General features: G+C 35.2%; 1 protein-coding gene and 1 long non-coding RNA gene across 4 annotated transcripts in view; one reads left to right on the forward strand and one right to left on the reverse strand.

Moving 5' to 3' along the window:
- Positions 1 to 58: 58 nt before the first annotated feature.
- Positions 59 to 20,191, forward strand: LOC145684276 (uncharacterized). The gene is made up of 2 exons (XR_014131268.1): positions 59 to 197; positions 19,865 to 20,191. It is a non-coding gene; the product is annotated as an uncharacterized LOC145684276 (long non-coding RNA).
- LOC145684275 (uncharacterized) overlaps positions 6,099 to 20,738 on the reverse strand; it is a 227,240-nt gene continuing 212,600 nt past the window's right edge. For all 3 annotated transcript variants that reach the window (XM_081756419.1, XM_081756420.1, XM_081756421.1), the window contains one exon: positions 6,099 to 8,165. In XM_081756419.1, coding sequence (XP_081612545.1) covers positions 7,832 to 8,165 — 334 coding nt within the window. In that variant the 3' untranslated portion in view covers positions 6,099 to 7,831. The remainder of the gene's footprint in view (positions 8,166 to 20,738) is intronic.

Raw genomic sequence — 20,738 nt, forward strand, 5'->3', positions numbered from 1 at the left:
GTGCAAATTGACGTCCGTTTACTCGTTTAGAGCACTAACGGAAGCGTTGAATATCGAGTGTACAGAGTTCCGGTGTTTAAATTCCGTAAGCCGCATAGCCAAAGGAGGCGGAGAGACTGTGAGAGGTGCACGGATCGAGAGACCATTGCAGAAGGCTCTTCTGCAAGTGATCAGAATGCCCGTTCGTAAGCAAGGTGGTAAGATCAAATTACTTAGAACTTAAGTGTTGGTTAATTGTTGTGTTTTGGCCGTCCACATTGTGAAATCTCGGTCCTTTTATTTGAAGGAATGCCGTGTTTCGTACCATTTAAAATTCCTCTAATAGCTTGGTTTTGAACCGTTTTGAGACCGAAATCGTAATTAATACTGGCCAAAAAAAGGACAACCAAGCGAAAAATTGCAACACTATTGTTTTGTAGGCATAATATATCCCTTAACAATCTTCCCCAATAAGTATTGTTTTTCTAAACCTTAACTAATCATACATAAATTTGCCGATTCTTATTTATTTAAAAGGATTACGAGAGAATAGTAATACCGGTACGTTTAGGCATGATACGTTATTGTTTTACTCTTTCTCAATCTGAGCCTTTAGGCGAGGGGAATCTGTTTCATTAATTCGAATGTTAATGAGGGAGCTTTAAAAGTCAGGTAAAAAATAATTCGTGAGGACTGTCATTCATTAATTAATTACCGGTAGAAAGAGCTAGACAGTGTAACCAAGACGTGACACATGTTGATATAAAATTAAATCCGGGTAGTGATATGTTCAAGTTATACACATTAAAACATAACCCTAATAATACGAAAATACAGTATAAAAGTGTGCAGCTAAAACTCGAATCGCCATACCGTACAATAGACACTAATAGGTAGCTAGTATCAGATTTTGGATTAACTTTACAATGCCCGTACCAATTCGTATCCGTACACAGCCACGAGAGATTATACGCGATTAATGGGTAAACTGTACAATACACGCTCCAGCTGCGAGTCGATAACTAGGAATGCTGTAAAAGGGTATAGTAGAGTAGTGTAGGGTAGGATATAGTAGGGTATGGGAAGTTTGGACCCATTTTGTTAAAATTAATAGACTGTAATTTCTCGTCTCTACGTAAGGATACCAACAGGATAGGGCATTGTAAAGTTAATCCCGATTAATTTTAAGGAAATAAGTCCAAACTTAGCTAAACAAACCTAGTCCTACCCTATTCTATGGTACTTCTACTTTATTCTACAGACTCTGCTATACCCTTTTAAGGCGGTCCTACTTATCGATGCGCAGCTGGAGCTTGTATTGTAAAATTTACCCCAGATTTTTAACTACGTGATGTATCGTACGGTGTGGTCTTTACAAAATGTATATCTCTTCAGCAAGGTGAATACCAATACCTCTCATAGTATGTTCTTATCCGCTATTTGTAGCTGATAGATAGCTAGGGCTGGCAGTGATTATTTCAGTGAGATCGTCTATAGGGAAAATTTCCCCTTTCGTCGGCATCATATCTCTGATCATGCTCAGTGTGAGACACCAATATTTTAACAGTACTACTTTACACCCTCTAGAATACCGAAAGTCACCTCATCCTACTCTGAGGAGAAATCTTGTGACTTCACCGTTAAAAGAGGAATCCTTTCTAATGTGAATTAGATGTCGGTGCCCTATAAAGATCTAATTACTATTCTTCTTAAAGCTCATGACGAAATCATTTGGCGTCAATAAATTTGCAGTGTAGAATAGAACTAGCTTGAAGTTATTGGCAGGTGAAGGGAAAGGTTTTACTGTAAAGTTTTGTATAGTACTGAAACCATGATAGTTTTACTGAAATACGAGGCATTCAGAGATACATGCATTTTCTCGTGTAACAAGTACGGAAAGACTTATGCCTGTAGTAATTTTTTTTGTCAAACCGCCCAGTAAAATTACTATTTGCTTATGAGTTTTTGTAAGAATTACCCCAGATTTCTTGTAGGCACTGTAAGATGAAATTTTATATTTTTTAGGTAGCTTTCTATCGTTTTACAAATTTGCTGCTACGTGTGCTTTTAGCAGCTGAGTACTTGATATAAGTCAATAGGAAGTATTTGATTGAAGATTTTGGGCTCTGATTTGGTGTGCAAATCAGACTTTGTTTTATTTGTACTTCGTAATCCAATTCGTTCACCGTATTGAAAGCAAAATCGGGTTTAATTTACATTTTTGCTAGTTGACGTCACACATTAGAAGATGGCGCTGTTGTTTATGGGATATCAGCTTTAAATAGTAGGCGATCGCTGACCTTTTTCGCACTACAAGTAACTACATTTATTTGTGATGTGTTTTAACAATTTTTCTTGAAAATATATAGAAGATATAAGTTAACCTGTAATGACAAACACAATTTGAAGGAAGTACACGAAATATATATATATATATACTCTTCTTTGCAACTTAAGTTCGTGGATTGTTAAACACTATATAGGGTCTTAATTTTTAATACTGGCAATGGATTTTAATAGATTTCTTAAGTATGTGTAAATAACTGATCATTCGTAATAATTTTTGTATTCCTGTAATTCTCGTGTCAATCAAATTGCACAGTCCTTTTGAAAAAAAGTAGTGATACGCACATTTCTCTCAGAAGTACTCAGCCGTTGTCCTTGAAGCATCCGTAGGCATGTTTTGGTCCTTTTCAAAAACCTTTTTACCGAAATCTGTCTTAAAAGCTAACTGCTTACTTGTGGGAATGAAGCTGATTTCAAAAGTTGAAGTTTTTTTTTTCCCTCTCTCTTTTGTTTGGGGGAGGGGGCAGCTTTTTCACTTTTTTTTTTTTTTTTTTTTTTTCGATATTCTATTCCGATTCGATCGCTTTATGGTTTCATACGTTAAATTAGGATCCATAGTATAAGTAGTAGTAGGAACGGGTTAAAAGCCCCGCAGGGATTCGTTGGGCTCTGTTCTCGACATCAAATGGGCAATCACTTCCACTTACCTTTTAAGATTTTTACAGGTCCCCTACTGCCTTCAAAAAATTGTGTAGATACTTTCTTGACTACTTATACACCACTATCAACTCATTTCTCCCATAAATCATCCTGTTTTTTGCCACTTTTGACCCCCCCCAATACTAAACAGTTACTCTTTTTTTTTTAACACGATCGTACATTTTTTCTTAAATAATAGATTATCAAATTCAATACATATTACTTTTAATGTGTATATTCAATACAAAACTAGTTACCATTCAGTGTGCGATTTGGTGAATAAGTTTGAGTGCAAAGATGGATGGACTCAGTGCTGTCAGTTTAGTAAATGTGATTTCTTTCGTACCGAACGATATGTACATTAAAGACAGATTGAATTCAGATTGGTACTAGTTCCAGAAAACATCAATCAATAGGGCGGAAAATTATATGATTTTCTAACATTGCTTCAAAATGTTCTTTTCGACAGTATGTTTCCCTTTAACCTGTTGAAGACGCTACAATTCTCATGGGAAGTGTGAGTGAAGTGTTGAATTCCATTCCTTATCTGAGATTTTAAATTAACATTAAGAAGAAAAAAAAAAAATCTTGGAATATTTCAATAGAAGACGTCAAATAATTTAGTACATTTTGCCTTAATACTCAGCAACCCTGAGGTTAGGTGTACTTCAGTATTTCGCTTTTTAATTTAATGGTTTTTGGATGTCTCACAGGATGATAATCTTTTGCTCAGTTCTAAAAACTATTTCTTTTACATATAATACACACCGTTTGTTAATCCTACTATTTCATGCACAGAGGTGTAGCGAATGAGCGAAAGTCCCAGCTTTCTGAAGAGTCAAAATTGACTGGTTTAAACCAAGGCGGTTTAAATCTTTTTTTTTTTTTTTTCGGTTTAAAACAAACAAACAAAAAAAAAAGTAAATAAATTTAAAACCAAAAATGCCACAAATTGTGTGAACTTCATGGTGAAATTTCCTCTTATTTCAAACAACCTAGAGGATCTTTTCTGTTACCTGTGCGTTACAAATCCAGGAAACTTTAATATAAGTGAATTATTATTCTAAATCAAAAGTATTTTCTACATATTCTGTATATTTATGAATTATTCAATTCCGGAGTGAACTCAAATGATTCGTATCTGTATTGTTGATGTATAGAAGTCGCTGTATTTCTGACTTAGTGAAATAACTTATACTAAATTAGATCTTCTGTACTCTGTAGTCTTTTGAAATTCCCCATTTATTTTATAATTTGTATAATTTTGTGCAGTAATTTCGCTTCTGCAGTTGTTTACTTCTTTCCCTTTTGAAATGACTCTTAAAATATTCTCAAGTATGCAATGTATCCAATGTATTTCTATCAGGCGTGCTCCGTAGTAGATTATCGCCTTTGTAAATCAAGGAGTGCCTCGTTCGTTTCCAGATAGAGGATAACTTCTCTCGAGAGCTAACCGAGAAGTGGTTCGGGTCCCACTGTGAGCATTAAAGTGGTAGTAGGTTCAGTCATTTTTAACTCTGTTATTGCATAAGGACGTGAAGACCAAAAACTTTCTTTGATGTGAACGGTTCGGAGTTCAATTCCCGCTGGCGATACTCGGTCGGAAAGCTTTTTTAGACCAGCCATCCTGAGTGAAGTTTTTTACTGTTTTTTTTTTTTTCACTCAACCGGGCAAATGTTGGGATAGTACAGAGGTCCCAGACCGTTTCCTTTCTTCCCCCTTCCCCGAATAGTGTGCTCGCCAAGGGACGCCACCCTCATACTTGACGGATTTAGAGGCATAGATGTCGATAATAAATAAACAAGCCAAGCAAACTTATTCCTATCCATATGTAATTAAATAAAATTAATCTATTAAATCAAAAAGAGCAGATTTTTTTGGTTATTTAAAAGAACTTTACGAACCCTGACGATAATCCTTGATGAAGCTTAACTATCCAATGTGTTACTTTATCTTGAAGACAGTTTCTTATATACATAATACACTCACTGTCTTTGTGTTAATCCTATCATTTTTTGCACAGAGGTACACCGACCTTAATTTTTTTTTTTTTTTTTTTTTTTTATATCACTGATTTTTCTTTGTTTTAGTGGAGATCTTTGTTAAAACACATTTTGTGACGCAACCTTTCCCACTCTTAGTGATAACGACAATGTAAAAGAAAGAAAATAAAACCGTCCTGAAGTCCAGATTAGCAAAAGTGTACTGTATAGACTTTGAATGTGTTACTTACTGGCTAAAATCGATACCTATATATAAGAATGACGTGCCTCGAATACGTCCAGATGAATTGGTCATTATGGATTTAACATAAATACCTTTTCTAGAGTCCTTGTCGTTTGGTTCTTAGCAGAGCTTAAAAAATTATAGTGGTAGTTTAGTTGGGTGGAACTTAAATAATATGATCCTTAAAGACTACAAAAGACAGCTTTATATTCAAATTGTTTTACTCATTGTGGAAATTGGCAGAGAAATATAGAGGTAGATGCACAGTGGATAAGTTTCTTTAATACCTTGGAGAGCTCAGCGGTACAGCATTCACCTCTGCTGCTGCTGTAGTAGTTCTAATCTTAAATTTTGAGTTAAATCTATTTTTAATTTCATAGTATAAATTTATAAAACATCAGAAAATAGAAATCTAAATTTACTTTTAAAGAATTGAATGTGAAAAACTGGATCATGGTGTAAACTCTGTTATACAAATCATGTCTGTGAATTCGTCTTATGCGACAACTTCTTTTGCATAATTAGAACTCATTACAAAAAGCTGGCATAGACATAGTTCTTTGTTTCGAAATTCCGAAATTTGTTCTAAAACTTCTAAAACCCGGACTCAAAGTAGTTTTATTACAGCACGTGGCTATACGTCACGTGTACAAATTATTAGATTATCAACCTCAGCAAAGATCCTGATATTATAAAATATTGAGTAATTTTAAAAAGAAAACAATTCAGTGGAGTGGTACTCAAAAAATTAAGCAACATAAGATGTATGTACATTGTCATCATTCTGACTTCAATATACTCAGTATTCATTTCAAGTTTAACACCACCGAAACGGAGGGTGTTCAACAAAATCGTTACAGGAGACTAGAAAAGGATTACTAGTCATCAGTACTTCGTCTCTAAGATAACAATCCGCCGCCAATCAAGACCGTGTCAGGATTAAAGCTGAAGTGATAATAAAAAGCAAAAAACTAAATAATAAAAATAATACAAATCTCACATATCAACACTGCAAGGGGTCTCTGGTATGTTCCTCCTGGTCGTGGTAGACAACATCGTGCCCCTAGGTTTTTCCCAGTGTTTTCCCGTTTCGTGTCACATATCATTTCACCAGTTCTTTCAAAAATCATTCATCATTCATTAATCATCCGTCTGATTTAGCCTACGGGGGCATGAAACTGGAATTTTTATTTTAATTATTTAGTGTGTTGACACTAAATACAGGACATGTAAGTTTGGCCCTCCACTGATCATCTGTGACTGTCGTGGTGTGAAAGTGGTGCGGTAAAAAGGGCGACCTGACAGACTTGCAAAGAGGCATGATCATTGGTGCCCGTCTGGTTGGAGCTTCAGTGGCAACAGTGGCGAACATTGTAGGGGTATCGAAAGGCACTGTGTTCAATGTCACGAGGGCATACACAATTCATGGGCAAACGACGTCTGCAAAGCACAACAGTGGTCGAAAGGCAATCCTGTCAGATAGAGACCGGAGGGCATTAAAACGGATTGTAGCAGCTAAAAAGAAGATCACTGCAATGAAAATTACGTCTGAACTCAACCGGTTTCATCGAAAACAATGCGACGGAAACTTCATAAAATGAAAATTCATGGCAGGGCCGCTATCGCCAAACCCCTTGTCACAGCAGTAAATGCGAAGAGGTGTATCCAGTGGTGCAAGGACCACAAGGCGTAGACTCATGTGCAGTGGAAACACGTAATGTGGTCGATGAATCGACCTTCACCTTGTTTCCAACAACCGGTCGTGTTTACGTATAGAGAACACCGTTGCAGGCCTATAATACAGATTGTCTGCTCCCAACTGTAAAGCATGGGGTGGTCCTGTTACAGTATGGGCAGTGATATCGTGGTTTTCTGCAGGTCCCATCATAGACCTGCATGGAATGATGAATGCTAAGGCGTATGAGGCCATTTTGGGGGACCAGGTTCTACCCATGGCCCAAATATTGTTTCCTGATGTTGATGGCATCTACCAAGATGATTTGGCACCCTGTCACGCTGCAAAAACTGTGAAATCATAGTTTAAGGAGCATGACCAGGAGCTATCACATCTCCCCGGGGTCTCATAATCACCAGATCTGAACATCATTGAGCCATTGTGGTTTGAGTTAGAAAGGCGTGTTCGGTTTCATTACCCTCCACCAGCATCCCTTAAGGAACTGGATTATGTTTTGGAGGAACAATGGTACAAAATTCCACACACCACGATTCAGGAGCTGTATACGTTCATTCCACGTCGGATCCAAGCTGTTTTGGACGCAAAAGGTGGTCCCACAACATACTAGGTCTGATTTTCACACTTTTGCAAAAGTTTTAGATTTTTTTGTCCAACCCCTGTATATACTGTTATTGCTTATTAAGATTGGTTGTGGGTACTATTACAATAATATCAGGTAGATTAGTTACCACATTGTAATTGATATATGAAGACAAATATAATAATTGTGTCTTAGAAAGATTAGTAACCTCCGTAGTGTTATGAATAAGAAATTTCTGCTATATACAGGGTGATTACAAATGATTAATTGGGTTTTGTATGAATGTATTTCACAAAGTATTACATACAAAATAATGATTGATACGTCATTTGAAAAAGCACATTTTCAAGTTTCTTACACATCATTACAAATGTTCTATGTTCACTTCACATATTACACGACATACATCTATCCGGTAGTCAAGCTCAGCCCATACACGTTCGAGCTCTCCTCTGTTTCCTCCGAGACAGGTGTTCACCGGAGCTTTTTCCTTTACAGAGGCAGCCTGTGTTCTTAAAATGTCGATATCATCGCAAAATGCTTTGATGGGTTGGTGGTTGTATATTGTACTGTCTTCGGAGCGCACGGTGGTGACGGATTCTGTCTTCACATACTCCATCACACAAAATGCTTTCTCTTGATTATTCGCCATTTTGCAAACTGTTATCACCCTGCCACCTGGTGAGTCACAACGGAACCTACAATGACATAAACAAAATTTTTAAAATATGCTCTTTCGATTGGTTATTAGTACAAATAGGTGGGCATTAAATATTTGAAGTTAAAAAACTTTAAAACCTGATGAATAATTTGTAATAACCCTATATTTTTAGTTTTAAAACAAGGCGGTAGCTTCAAAAACCTTTGTCCGTGGATTTTGTAATTGTTGTGTTGTTTCTTTCTATGTAACGATTTTCACTTTACTACGTCTCGTGTAACGGCAGGTTATACCAGATTGAACTTCCATTTAAAATAGAATCGAATCAGTAATCAGATTATCCAACATATTATACGTACTCTAAGCAGGTTTCTTTTAGGGTGCACGATGGCTCACTGGTAGAGCGTTCATGGGTCTTTAGTTCGATTACTGACCATATGAGTTTGTCGGTGGGTTTTCTCGGAATCAGGATGGATTGATTTAAATCAAATATCGATATAAATTAATTTAAAGTAAAAATAAGTAAAATCTCGTTTCTGTTCTGTTATTTCGATTATGAAAAATAATAATCATAATACAATGAAACTCAAATGTATGTACAGCATAGCATGAAAACGAATGTCATGCAGAGGATGGTTAGGGAAAATCCCGTTTTGAACGGGTAACTGGGAAATCCTGCTCACTTCTCTTCGCAACATACGGTAGGGTTTGTAATTTGTAAACTATTCCAACGGGGAAATCACCATGGACATTTAAGAAGAAAATTATTTTGTGTGAGCGTCTGTTTTTTCACAGGCAATAGGGGCGTATTTAGAGGTGTCCGATCCCTTTTCCGAAACTTTTAGATTTTATAACTTTAGGCGAAATTTATGTATTTTATATGTATTTCGTGCCGCAAGCTAGTTCCAATTTTTTTTTTTTTTTTTATATGCTCCTGCCACATATCAGTGGCTTTTGTGAAAAAAAGTGTCATGTTGATAATTGTTGCTGTACTTTTTCCTTAATGCTTAAGGCACATTATTTGGGATGGAAACAGGTTAACAATTGGGGATTAATTCGAAATTCAACCCCAATACTTTCACTTAAATGGCATAATTAACATTTAATACTAATTCGTAAGGTTTTTTCTTCAGTTCGCGACTTGTATTATACGAGGAAAAAGATTTGATTTAATTTTTTTTTTTAAAAAATCGATTTAAATCAGACTCGAGGGCGCAGTGGCTTAGTGGTAGAGCGCTCACGTCTGGTGCATGAGGTCCTTGGTTCGATCCCAGCTCGCGCCAAATGAGCTTTGTGTGGACAAACACCGTGAGCATGTTTTTTTCGGGGTTCTCCCACTTTCTTCATTCCACCATTTCATTCATTCCCATCGTCATCGTCCCCTTTAGCTTATCTGGCATAAATGTGGGACGAAAAACTGAAAAATTTCATTTCATTTTCCTCCCCTCTCCTTGGTGAATTTGTGCGTACGATAGGCCACTGTGTAACGCTATATTCAGAAGTGGATTGTGTTTAATTATATATTTATTTTGATAATAGCTATCATCTGAGTAAATGCACACATTTGGAGCAGTTTTTCCTAGTCTTCGGATACTTTTTCATGAAATATTAAATATAGAGGCTCGAGATACTAATAAAAAGCAAAGTGCACATTAGTTTGAAGACATTTCTTCAGCAGTAACAAATATTTCAACTTAAATAGTGACAGTTTTTTTTTTTTAATTAAAGAAATAATGTTTTGGAAATATGGATTACAAAAGCATAATATTTTTCTTAGATTTCTGAAAATGTTTAGAGCTCAAAGTGTAGAAACCAAGGTTTGAAAATAAAATTTTTGATAATGTGGCCAGTCGATATTAAAGCTGGATGGCTTCCGGTATATTTACTTTTAGAATTGGCTTCAAAATGAATATAACTATTTGTGTACATTAAGAAAAAAAATGCATTCCTGACTTCATAACAGTAAATTGTTTCAGGCCTTCCCTGGGCTCTTTTTCAATGCATATTTTACTACACCCTTCATTAAAACATTACGGTATGATAGGCTCCGTCCATATATGTTTTAGTAAACGATGTGGTGGTAGAATATGTATTGAAGAAGGAGCCAGAGAAGGCCTGAAACAGTTTGCTGTTATGATTCTTAAGACTAAAATGCAAGAAAGAATATTTTTTTCTAATATAAATATGCATCCTGTATCTTTCATAAGTGGATATTCGTATTCATTTCTCTAGCTTTAAATCAGCCCTCTTATACGAAGTTTTTGAGAAATTAGAATTATTATGAATACCTACATTTGCTGGTTACTGTACTTCTTCCCTCCTCCCCCCGTTCGTTTTCTGTTAAGTATGGCATTCTCTTGCACAATTGCCTTGCATAATGATTTGTGGCAGTGTTTGAGGGGAGTCACATTCCTTAAAAAAATTAAATATTATCGTTGCAAAAAGAGATGTAACTTTAAAAAATTTGTATGCAAGAAGTAGTACATTATGTAAGCCTTCTTCCCTTAGTTTGTAGCCGATACCTAAGGGAAGAAAGATTTATACAAGAATTAGTACATTAGATAAGCTTTCTTCCCTTAGTTTGTAGCCGAGACCTAAGGGAAGGAAGATTTATACAAGAATTAGTACATTAGATAAGCTTTCTTCCCTTTGTTTCTGTAGCCAAAATGTAAGAGAAGACACGACCATTTAAAATCTAAAATACAAGCAAAAATGAATGTTGTATCCTGTTTTATTTGAGAAAGTAAATTTAAGTGCTTTGTCCTTTATCTACTGGCAAACCTGATCCAAGAATGACTTGTTGAGTTAATTTGGAGTTTAACGTCCCTTTCAGCAGCGAGGCTATATCAGACGGGACCTAGTGATTAACGTGAAATACGAACATGAGCTCCTCCCGGGAATCGAACCCGGGTCCCCCACGCAAAAGGCTTCAGTCATTGTAGAAAGAGAACTGAAGGAGGTGTATCATTCACAACACTAAACCATTATTACTTTGCAAGGAATAAGGTTATTGTTTACAATGATTATTCACATTCCTGAATGTCTTGTACGGAAACCGGCATCTTCTAGTAGATTGGTGGGGGCGCAGTGGCTCAGTGGTAGAGCGTTCACATCCGCTGCTTGGGGTCCCTGGTTCGATCCCAGCTCGCGCCATGTGGACTTTGTGGTGGACAAACACCGTGCTCGTGGGTTTTCTCGGGGTTCTCCCGTTTCCTCCCACTTTCTTCATTCCACCATTTCACTCATGTCATCATCACCATGTCCTTTAGCCTAACCGGCATAACCGTGAGACGTAAAACTTAAAGATTTCATTTCATTTCTAGTAGAGTGGTACTTGTTCCTTTCATTTCTAAAGCATTCAACCGCTTAGAGTAAAAACTTAGGAAAATATGGTTTTTTTTTTAAATCTTTTATTTTCTCCAGGACACAAGACGTTGTCAATTGAAATACCCCTAGGATTGAAAGTGTTAAGATATTTATTCATTCAGGAAAATCACATCACTGTAATTTAAAACTTTATTGACAAAGTTTATTCGGCCATATTGCGTTATTTGACATTAGTCTCAAACAACGATTTAATAACGTTATTCGACTCTTTCACTCGCCTTGGGGGGCGCGGTGGCTCAGTGGCAGAGCGTTCACCTCCGGTGCTTAGGGTCCCTGGTTCGATCCCAGCTCGCGCCGTGTGGACTTTGTGGTGGACAAACACCGTGCTCGTGGGTTTTCTCAGGGTTCTCCCGTTTCATCCCACTTTCTTCATTCCACCATTTCACTCATTTCTCATTATCACCGTCTCCTTTAGCCTAACCGGCATAACTGTGGGACCCGTTTCATTTTATTTTCTTTCACTCTCCTTTTGAAGTCGGTGAAGCAATACTTTAATATACCGTACTAATGTTTGATTTCGATACTTTTGCATACGTTTGACTTCGGTACATTTGTTGCGTTTGTAACATTAGGACACAACACAGGGGCGTCATTGCAGGTTTTGCTTGGGGGAATTGGGCAGAGACTCTCCGATATAACAGTAGAGTTTCAGGTTTTTCTTTAGTATATTAAAATGTACCGGTATCGAATTAAAATTATTCACGCTTTGAAAAATCATTTATTCACACTTTAAACATGTAACGGTATTTAAAGACACGATACAGGGTGGCCCAAAAGTAGGTATACACCCCTGCATTGATCAAGTACAACATACTAGCTTGTGGGTATATTTTCTTCGGCTGTTCCGGGCTTAAGGTATAGGTAAAAAGATATTAAGAACAAGTAATGAAAAAAGCTAGGTCTATCTATTTGATGACAATAAGAAATTATATGAAATACAGTGAGCGGATCAGTACGTGACTGTTTACCTACATTTGGGCCATCATGTATATTTCATATTGAGGACCTGAATTGAAAAACATCCCAAGTCCACAGATATAGCTTATATACGTATGTTCCATGTTGGTATATCTGTTTCACGCTATTGAAACTTGGACGGAACAGGGACAACAGAAACATTCAATATTACAATGTTTTTTAGTCTCTCTTGAAAAAAATAATCTCGGGTAAACTTTGGACGTTTTTCAATTCAAGTCTTCAATTGAAGAAATACTTTTGTCTGATTAGTATAACTTCAATAAGTCTAAAAGGCTTTCTTTATGGTTAAGTTTCTAACAAATATAACTTGTTTAATGTCTTAAAAATTTCGGTGATGAACGAATTCACTTTATAAAACCCGTTGTAAATAGACCCCCGAACAACGCGGTTTTGTATAGTGGGGTCCTTTCTCGGAATCAAATTAACTGCATTATGCAAAATGTTCCGGTAGGTGCTTAGTTGTTGTATATGTGGTATCTGTAGAGATGCGGAAAAAAGCTTTTTTTGCAGTATGGAGGTCTTTTCCCATGTTTTTTTTTTTTTTTGGGGGGGGGAATAGCTTTTTGATCTATGATTGTGTATAAAGTACTTTTTTTGTGTGTGTGTATAAAGTATTTTTACAACATTCAGTACTTCTGAGACCTTTATGCAGTCCGAGGCTGGTTGTCTTTGTTGGTTTTCGAAGTGGCATTTCACTGATATCTCCAGCCAGTATGATTTATGCAACCCAACATACCACTGAGTCGTGTTGGTTGCCTGACCACCTTATCAAGTTTCTGAAAATTGTACACTCATGCCCAAAATGATTGTCGCATGTCTATAACTGTTTTCTTGTAAGAATATAATCATAATGATTTTGCAGGGTACTATTAATACTGATACTATGTGTATAATCGGGAAATGTATATTTGTGGTAAATTTCATAGGAAAATAATTATAAATACGAAAATTATAATGGGTAAATCAAAATGTTGCTAAATGGACAAGAAAGTTTTATTTTCGTTTTATTGTTCTTATTTATTGCTCTTTTGACATGAAATTTGCCACATACATCTCTTTGCCGATTATACACATACTAACATTGTAAGAAATACCGGTAGAATTCGTTATCAAATTATATTCCTACAACAAAATATTTATAGACATGCAACAATAATTTTGGACATGAGTGTACATCTTGTCGTATGCGTTGTACGGGTTGCCCAAATTCAAACTGACAGATGAGAAAAACATAGCATAAACAAACCCATATTCGGTTCGGTATAGAATGTCGCTTACATCTCGCTCCGTTCGGGTAACACTTTATTGTGAGCTTCAGATATTCCATTAGAACCTAGTATTGATAATAGAATTGGTTCAGTTGAGACAATTAAAGCCTTAAACAGTCATTTTGAATTTATTGTTAGTTTAGCGGTACTAAAAGTTAGTTATTTACAGAACTTATTCTTCATATCGTGTCAATATATTTGAAATAGGTAACTTTGGTATAGCTTGAATCCGCTTAAGAGTCTTCATCCCGGCGAAATTAAAATAGCGCTAATTTTATAGTAATTTTTATAGTAATTATGTGATATCTTCAAATAAATAAAAGATAATTGAAATGTGAAACAAGAGCGCCCTAGACAATATTATTTTGCGTGAGGTACCGTTATCACAAATCACCTAGTGGCTTTCCGTTTTCAGCTGTTTAGAAACGCGAAAATAAATGCCGATTTTCAGAATAGCTCGAAATCGAAAGCAGATAAGTGAGTCGTGATAACGGTATCTCATGTAAAATAATATTGTCTAGGGCGCTCTTGTTCCACATTTCGATTATCTTTTATCTATTTGAAGATATCACATAATTATTGTTAAATTAGAGGTATTTTAATTTCGCCGGGATGAAGACTCTTAAATCTTCTCTCATTTGAATGTTAACGGTCTCAATAAAAGTTACGTGTGTAGATAGATACACTTGCTCTGCATAACTTCCTATATAAAAGATGTCTTTAGTATCGAAACGTTAGAGATCTATTTGTACGTATATTTTAAATGATAACTTCGTTGCAGTAAGACTAATAACTGCATTTTCAGGACACTTATTATCAACACTATGATCTGTTGACTAAATCATTTTTGTCGGAGAACATTACTCTAATGGTTTTACAAACAGTTTTTCGAACTAAAGGGTGTCTGTCGCATAAAGAACGCAACTTTTGAAATGCCCGTCATTCCAGTTCTAAAATGTTGACAGCACTGGACGTTACAAGAATTTCATTTCTTGTCTTTGTGGGTAGTAGTCATAGTGCGGCGAATAATGCATTATCGTCATCTGTTTTCTGTACGGGTAGAAATGAAGTGCTTCACGACGGAACAGCGTGTTGTCATAGTGGAGACGAAGAAAACGGATTGAATAGGTTTTTAATACTTCTTCTCAATGAGAAAGCAAACCGTATTATAAATGTTTTAAGTGTGAATAATGACAGTGTTTGATTTGACATACCAGGAAGAATATTTCAAGTTAATACACTAGATTTAGTTAACGTTTTGCTTACTTTATTGATGAATTTTATTAGCTTTAATTTTAGGCAACAGGAGCCATTTTTAGATAGATTTTGTGCATTATACAGGGTGTTTCAAAACAATACCGACAACGTTTGGGAGGTGATTCCTGACACCAAGATAAGACAAAAAGTCTACATCAACTGGGTGCAGAAATCCGTCATTTCGGAGTTATAGGCTGCCGAAAACGTGGGGGAAAAAATGAACTTTAAAGATCCACAGTTCCAATACTAATGTAACCTACCGTAGCCGAGTCAGGACTTCACTTAGGAACTAGTATGTGTTCTATCCAAAAATACATGTTTCAGAATCCTGCCGTACTTCCACAACAATTTTGTAAAAAATAGTTGGTGTGCACTTCAAATTATATGCCCGTAGCCAAACTCCCTCCATAAAAGTTTGTTCTGTGAGTACCGCAGGATTCTGAAACATATATCTTTGGATAGGGCACATACTAGTTCCTAAGTGAAGTCCTGACTCGGCTACGGTAGGTCCCGTAGTATTGGAACTGTGGTTCCTTAAAGTTCATTTTTTTTTCATGTTTTCGGCAGCCTGTAACTTCGAAATTATGGATTTCTGCATCCAGGTTGATCTAGATTTTTTTGTGTTATCTTGGTGTCAGGGATCACTTCCCAAACGTTGTCAGTGCTGTTTTGAAACACCCTGTACATAGCTACTTTCTGAAGGCATCTGTTGGCAATACTGTAACAGACTACACGTTAGTAAACTTGAAGATTTACTTTATTCAGTGATATATTACAGAATTATTTTTGTTTCTTACAAGTTGACGTTACTTTCTATAACCTATTTACAAGTTCCCTGCATTATTGTGAATTTCGTCTAAAACTGAATTTACATAATGATGGCTTGTCCATATAAGTTTGCTGTTATTATTATTATTATTATTATTATTATTATTATTATTATTATTATTATTATTATTATTATTATTATTATTATTATTATTATGCTCTGTTTTGTGTCCGCAGATATTTGTGAAATGAATAAGAAAAAGGTCTTAATTTGCAAATATGCCTGTAGATGAATTGTGATTGCTGAAAGGGTTCCCTACATTATAATTAAATGAATATAATGATTTAAATGTTATCAGTTCACCAACAAAGTAGAAACAAGCTTCGTACTATAAATAATGTATTTCCCATACGCTTTATATTTTTTCCTCTTTTACATTACATTCACATATTCTGCACAGTTACATCAAAATGCATGTAGTAACACAAGTTGGTGCACCGAGCGTTTGTCTTTATTATCATTATTTTCACGTATGAGCATTTTTTTATTATTATTAACAAATCACTGTTGTTTGTGTTTGCATGCTGGGTTTTATTTAATTTTAACATTTACTAATATACGCATTGTTAATTTTATTGACACATTAGCATGCCACACTAATTAATTGGTGTCGCGTAGTTGCAATGTTCTTTTGTTATGCCTTTTTTTTTTTTTTATTGTCTCTTTTGAAATAAATACTCTTGCAAACTGTTCTAAGCTAACACAGTAATTAATTTCACTGCAAATTAAAAGAGAGAGAAAAAAATGGCTTCGGAAAACGCTGGTATCATTATATATTTGCAAAGTCATTTATATTTGACGTATGCGAAGAATATCATCATTAAGATCTGGTAACAGAACTGGGTGAAATAGGAAGCATTAAATGTTAAAGAGTTGAGGAAAAGACCAATAAAATGCTTCGTGTGGAGTATTGTACTGTATGGATAAGAAACATGGACATTACGCAAAAGTGATGAAAAACGACAGGAAATTTTCGAAATATGGGTGTGAAGAAGAACGGAGAGGATTAGCTGGGTTCAGCGGGAAATGAATGAGAGGGTGTTAGAAATAGTGGGGGAGAAAAGAACAATTTTAGATATTATTAGGAAGAGGACGAGAAACTGGTTGGGACATTGGCTGATTAGGAGCTGTATCATGTGGGACGTGCTAGAGGGTATGGTGGCAGGAAAGAGAGGGAAGGGGAGAAGAAGACTACATTAATGGACGATATCAAAACAGGAAAAATCGTACGTGAAGACGAAGAGATTAGGGGAAGACCGTGAAACATGGAAGCTTCTTAGTTACAGCAAATGACCGGTCAATAATGGCAGAATACCTATCGTGATAAAATGATAACAGCTCAGTGCTCGACCAGTAATAGGATAATCATGATATTGATCACACCGATAAAAACTGCCTGCTTTCTGACCTTCAATTTAGATGCATACTGAGATAGTAGCTGGAATCAAAACCAGGATGACATTGTTCTTCAGCTTTTCATCTCGTGAATAAGAGTGCGGGACGTGCAAAGTTAAATTCGGTAAATTCAGGTTGCTGGGGTTTGTACTAAAAGGTGTAAAAAATGCGTTACCCTCAAGGGAATCAAAATGATCAGCGAAAGAATATGACATATATATTGAGCTTCCAAGGTAGATTGATAAGTAAATAGGGATTTATATAATTCGAAATTAACAGCAAATAACTTAAGCATCTTTGTTACGCATTTAAAGGTGGTAATCGTACGTAAATAATACTGATAATTCCAAGGTCATAGTTGTGATATGCTACAATGATCGAGGGTTTTATGAAGTGATATGATTTCAGGTTCAAACAACATATTTTCAACTCTCCTCGATGGTGTAATGGCTAGGCCACGCGTCTTTTGGGCATCTTATCCCGGGTTCAATTCCCGATAGGGGAACATTGAGTGAATGCATTGTGATGGTCAGGACTCCGCCTTTACGTCTCATATTACCCATGTGCTGTAAAGGGCTCAACGAAGAAACAACATATTTTGTGCTATTGCCTATCGTTAAAAGTTTTGTTTTTCAACTTAGAAGTTATGCTTCAGAACAGCGGTAAAAGTTGTTTAAAACAGTAAGAAATGTTACGAAAGCTGGTTTCCTAAACACACTATTGGTGTAAAACCGCGTTGTATCTCTGGTATTAAAAGGGAGGAAAATAATATGTGTTGCAGAAATCGGGATGTGTCCGTAATTAAATATTGCATAGTTCAAAAGATATAGTAGTATTTTGGTGTTTCTGCGTAGATTTGCTATCATTTGTAAAATATTTTTGTAAAAAAAAAAAAAAAAAAAAAAAAAAAAAAAAAAAAAAAAAATCAAAAGTGATTTGGCTAAGCGAACTGATTCATTTAAAATATTAGAATCTGATATCAGCCTGAGAATAAGAAATGTGAGTTAGACATGAAAATAAAGATGGAAAAAAGCAAAAACAAGTAGACCTACTTGGTAAGAGGGAAAGCGTATTGTGTGGGATGTTGAGTAAAGCATTTGTTAAAGACTCAGGGCAGAGGAAGGGGTTTTGTTATACGGAGCAGAAACATACACTGCGAGAAACCCATGAAAAAAAAAAAAAATCCCTGACATGTAGGCACGATAAGCAATGGAGAAAATTATAATAAATGGGTGAAACAGAAAAGAACTTAGAAACGGAAAAAAAAAAAAGAATGGAGAGAAATGGAGAAAATATTGTAAGTAATTTTTAAAAATATGTAGAGACTGGTTAGAAAAGTGGGAATGAATTATACAGTCGAGAATGTAATAGCTGTGGTGGAAGAATACATTGGGAGATACGGGGGAAAATATTACAATTTACGAGCTTTTTTTTTTTGTATAAAAAAACATAAGTAATTCGTACGTGAATCCGCAGAGCTGATTATGTATTGTGATGCATGAGAAATTCTCGCGAAATAATTGGTTAATTTAATGACTTAAGCGTGAAAGGTCCTTTATTCATCCTACAGTGACATTTTCCTTCTGGATTTTTAAGTTCATGATTTAATTTCTTGAGCAGTTATGTAACGAATTTTGAACTTCGGGAATGTTTTCTATGAAAACGTCATATTTCGAAAATTTTATCTGTAAGTGTTGGCAAAATACAAATATACTTATGATTTACTTTTCAAAATTATATATATATATATATATATATTTTTTTTTAAAAAAAAAAGCTTGCTAATGGAAGCAGTTTCGAATTAGTCACGCCACGACGAACTATTTTAGAGTGGATTGTAATAACAATTGAGTTAAATAATAATTTGTATAAGTACTTTGCTTGGAATTACAGGAACCATTTGCAGCACTAAACTTGGCGTCACTGCTATTAAAGAAACAACAAGAATTTTAGGAAACCAAAAAATGGATTAAAAGATTGCGATCTTGGCCAATAATTAGTTTTTGAATCAGGAGGTTACAAAATTTTTGAACGGCCCGTAAATCAAGTTTCGTATTTTCTACGGAATAAGCACATCATACTGAGTTAATTGATAGGTTGGGTTTGGCTACAAGAAAATTTTTGTGGGCTAATAATTTTGAATCAGGGGCCATATAATTTTTGAACAGGTCCTAAATCGTGTTTTTGTATTTTCTACGGAATAAGCATATCATACTGAGTTAACTGATAGTTTGGGTTTGGTTACACTATACATATGTAGTTTTCCAGATATAAGGCCTACAAAAATTGTTTTGATTGAAATATATTGGATATTTTGATCGAAAAAATAAATGAGAAACTGGAAGTTATAATACTTAACAGCTTGGCCCTTGTCATTATTATAAGCTAGGCGTAAAATATGTCCTTTTGAATCTTAAAATTGAATGCAATTAGAAAGATAAATCATACAGAAGATGCTTTTAGTACATACTCCCATTTGTGTAGCTTTTGTACTCCCTGCACGTCCCATTGCGTATTATAGTTTATAGGTATTTTAATGATCTTAGCATAGGAGCAGACATATTTATCTGTTGTTGTGTGCGTGTTTTGTTTGATCCTAATAATGAAGTTAATGCTTTCTTTCAGAGTTTATATGGGCGCTATAAATGATCGGAAGATGTTGAATAGTGCGCTAGTGTCACCCCTACTAAGACATCATAATCACTGAGTCCAAAAGCAATGAGGACGAATTGTATCCTTCCCTGTGAAAGTTAGGAGGGACATAAATAGATTATAGCAGCTACAATGCAATAATAGATTGGAAGTAATGCTGAATTGATGCCTTTGTTTTAAAAATTCTTTTATAATTTCAAGACCTTTTTTATTAATTCATAAATATTTTTTTTCTATAATTTTGTTTAGTGACTTTTTTGTGTACACCGCTTAGACAAATAAAGATTAATTTTAATTATCTTTTGTTGGAGTTTGAATTTTTTTCATACGTTATGGTGCAAATTCTTCTATATCTATAACATATTTGCATGCTGCTTATTATTATTTTTTTCTTTTTTACACTATGCTTATTTTCTTTCGCACATTCTATATACACATACCAAGGTTCACAAAGTGATTGTTGAAAAGTTGAATAGTTGGCGGCAGCGAAACTGCATACACCCTTTTATATATCATTTCGTTAACGAATTAAGGTAAATATAAAGGCTCGATTGTTATCAATAGATGGCACCACGTACCCTCTGTTTTTCCAATGTATTCGATAGGGAACAAGAATATTCAAAATAATTAAAACAAATCCGAAGATAAATATTCAAATTTCATCCAAACACGACTTGAATAAATAATTAAGAGAATAGTCTGTGCGGTTCTTTGATGTTTTGTTTCTTTCATTGTTGAGAGTATTTAATTTTACTCATAAGAAACATGCTCTTTTCGTTGTTGAGAGTATTTAATTTTCCCATAAGAAACATATTCCTCGTTCATTGTTGAGAGTCTAATTTTACCC

The sequence above is a fragment of the Thermobia domestica genome, chromosome 4 (assembly GCF_964235325.1).
Source record: "Thermobia domestica chromosome 4, izTheDome1.hap1.1, whole genome shotgun sequence".
Classification (NCBI taxonomy): domain Eukaryota; kingdom Metazoa; phylum Arthropoda; class Insecta; order Zygentoma; family Lepismatidae; genus Thermobia; species Thermobia domestica.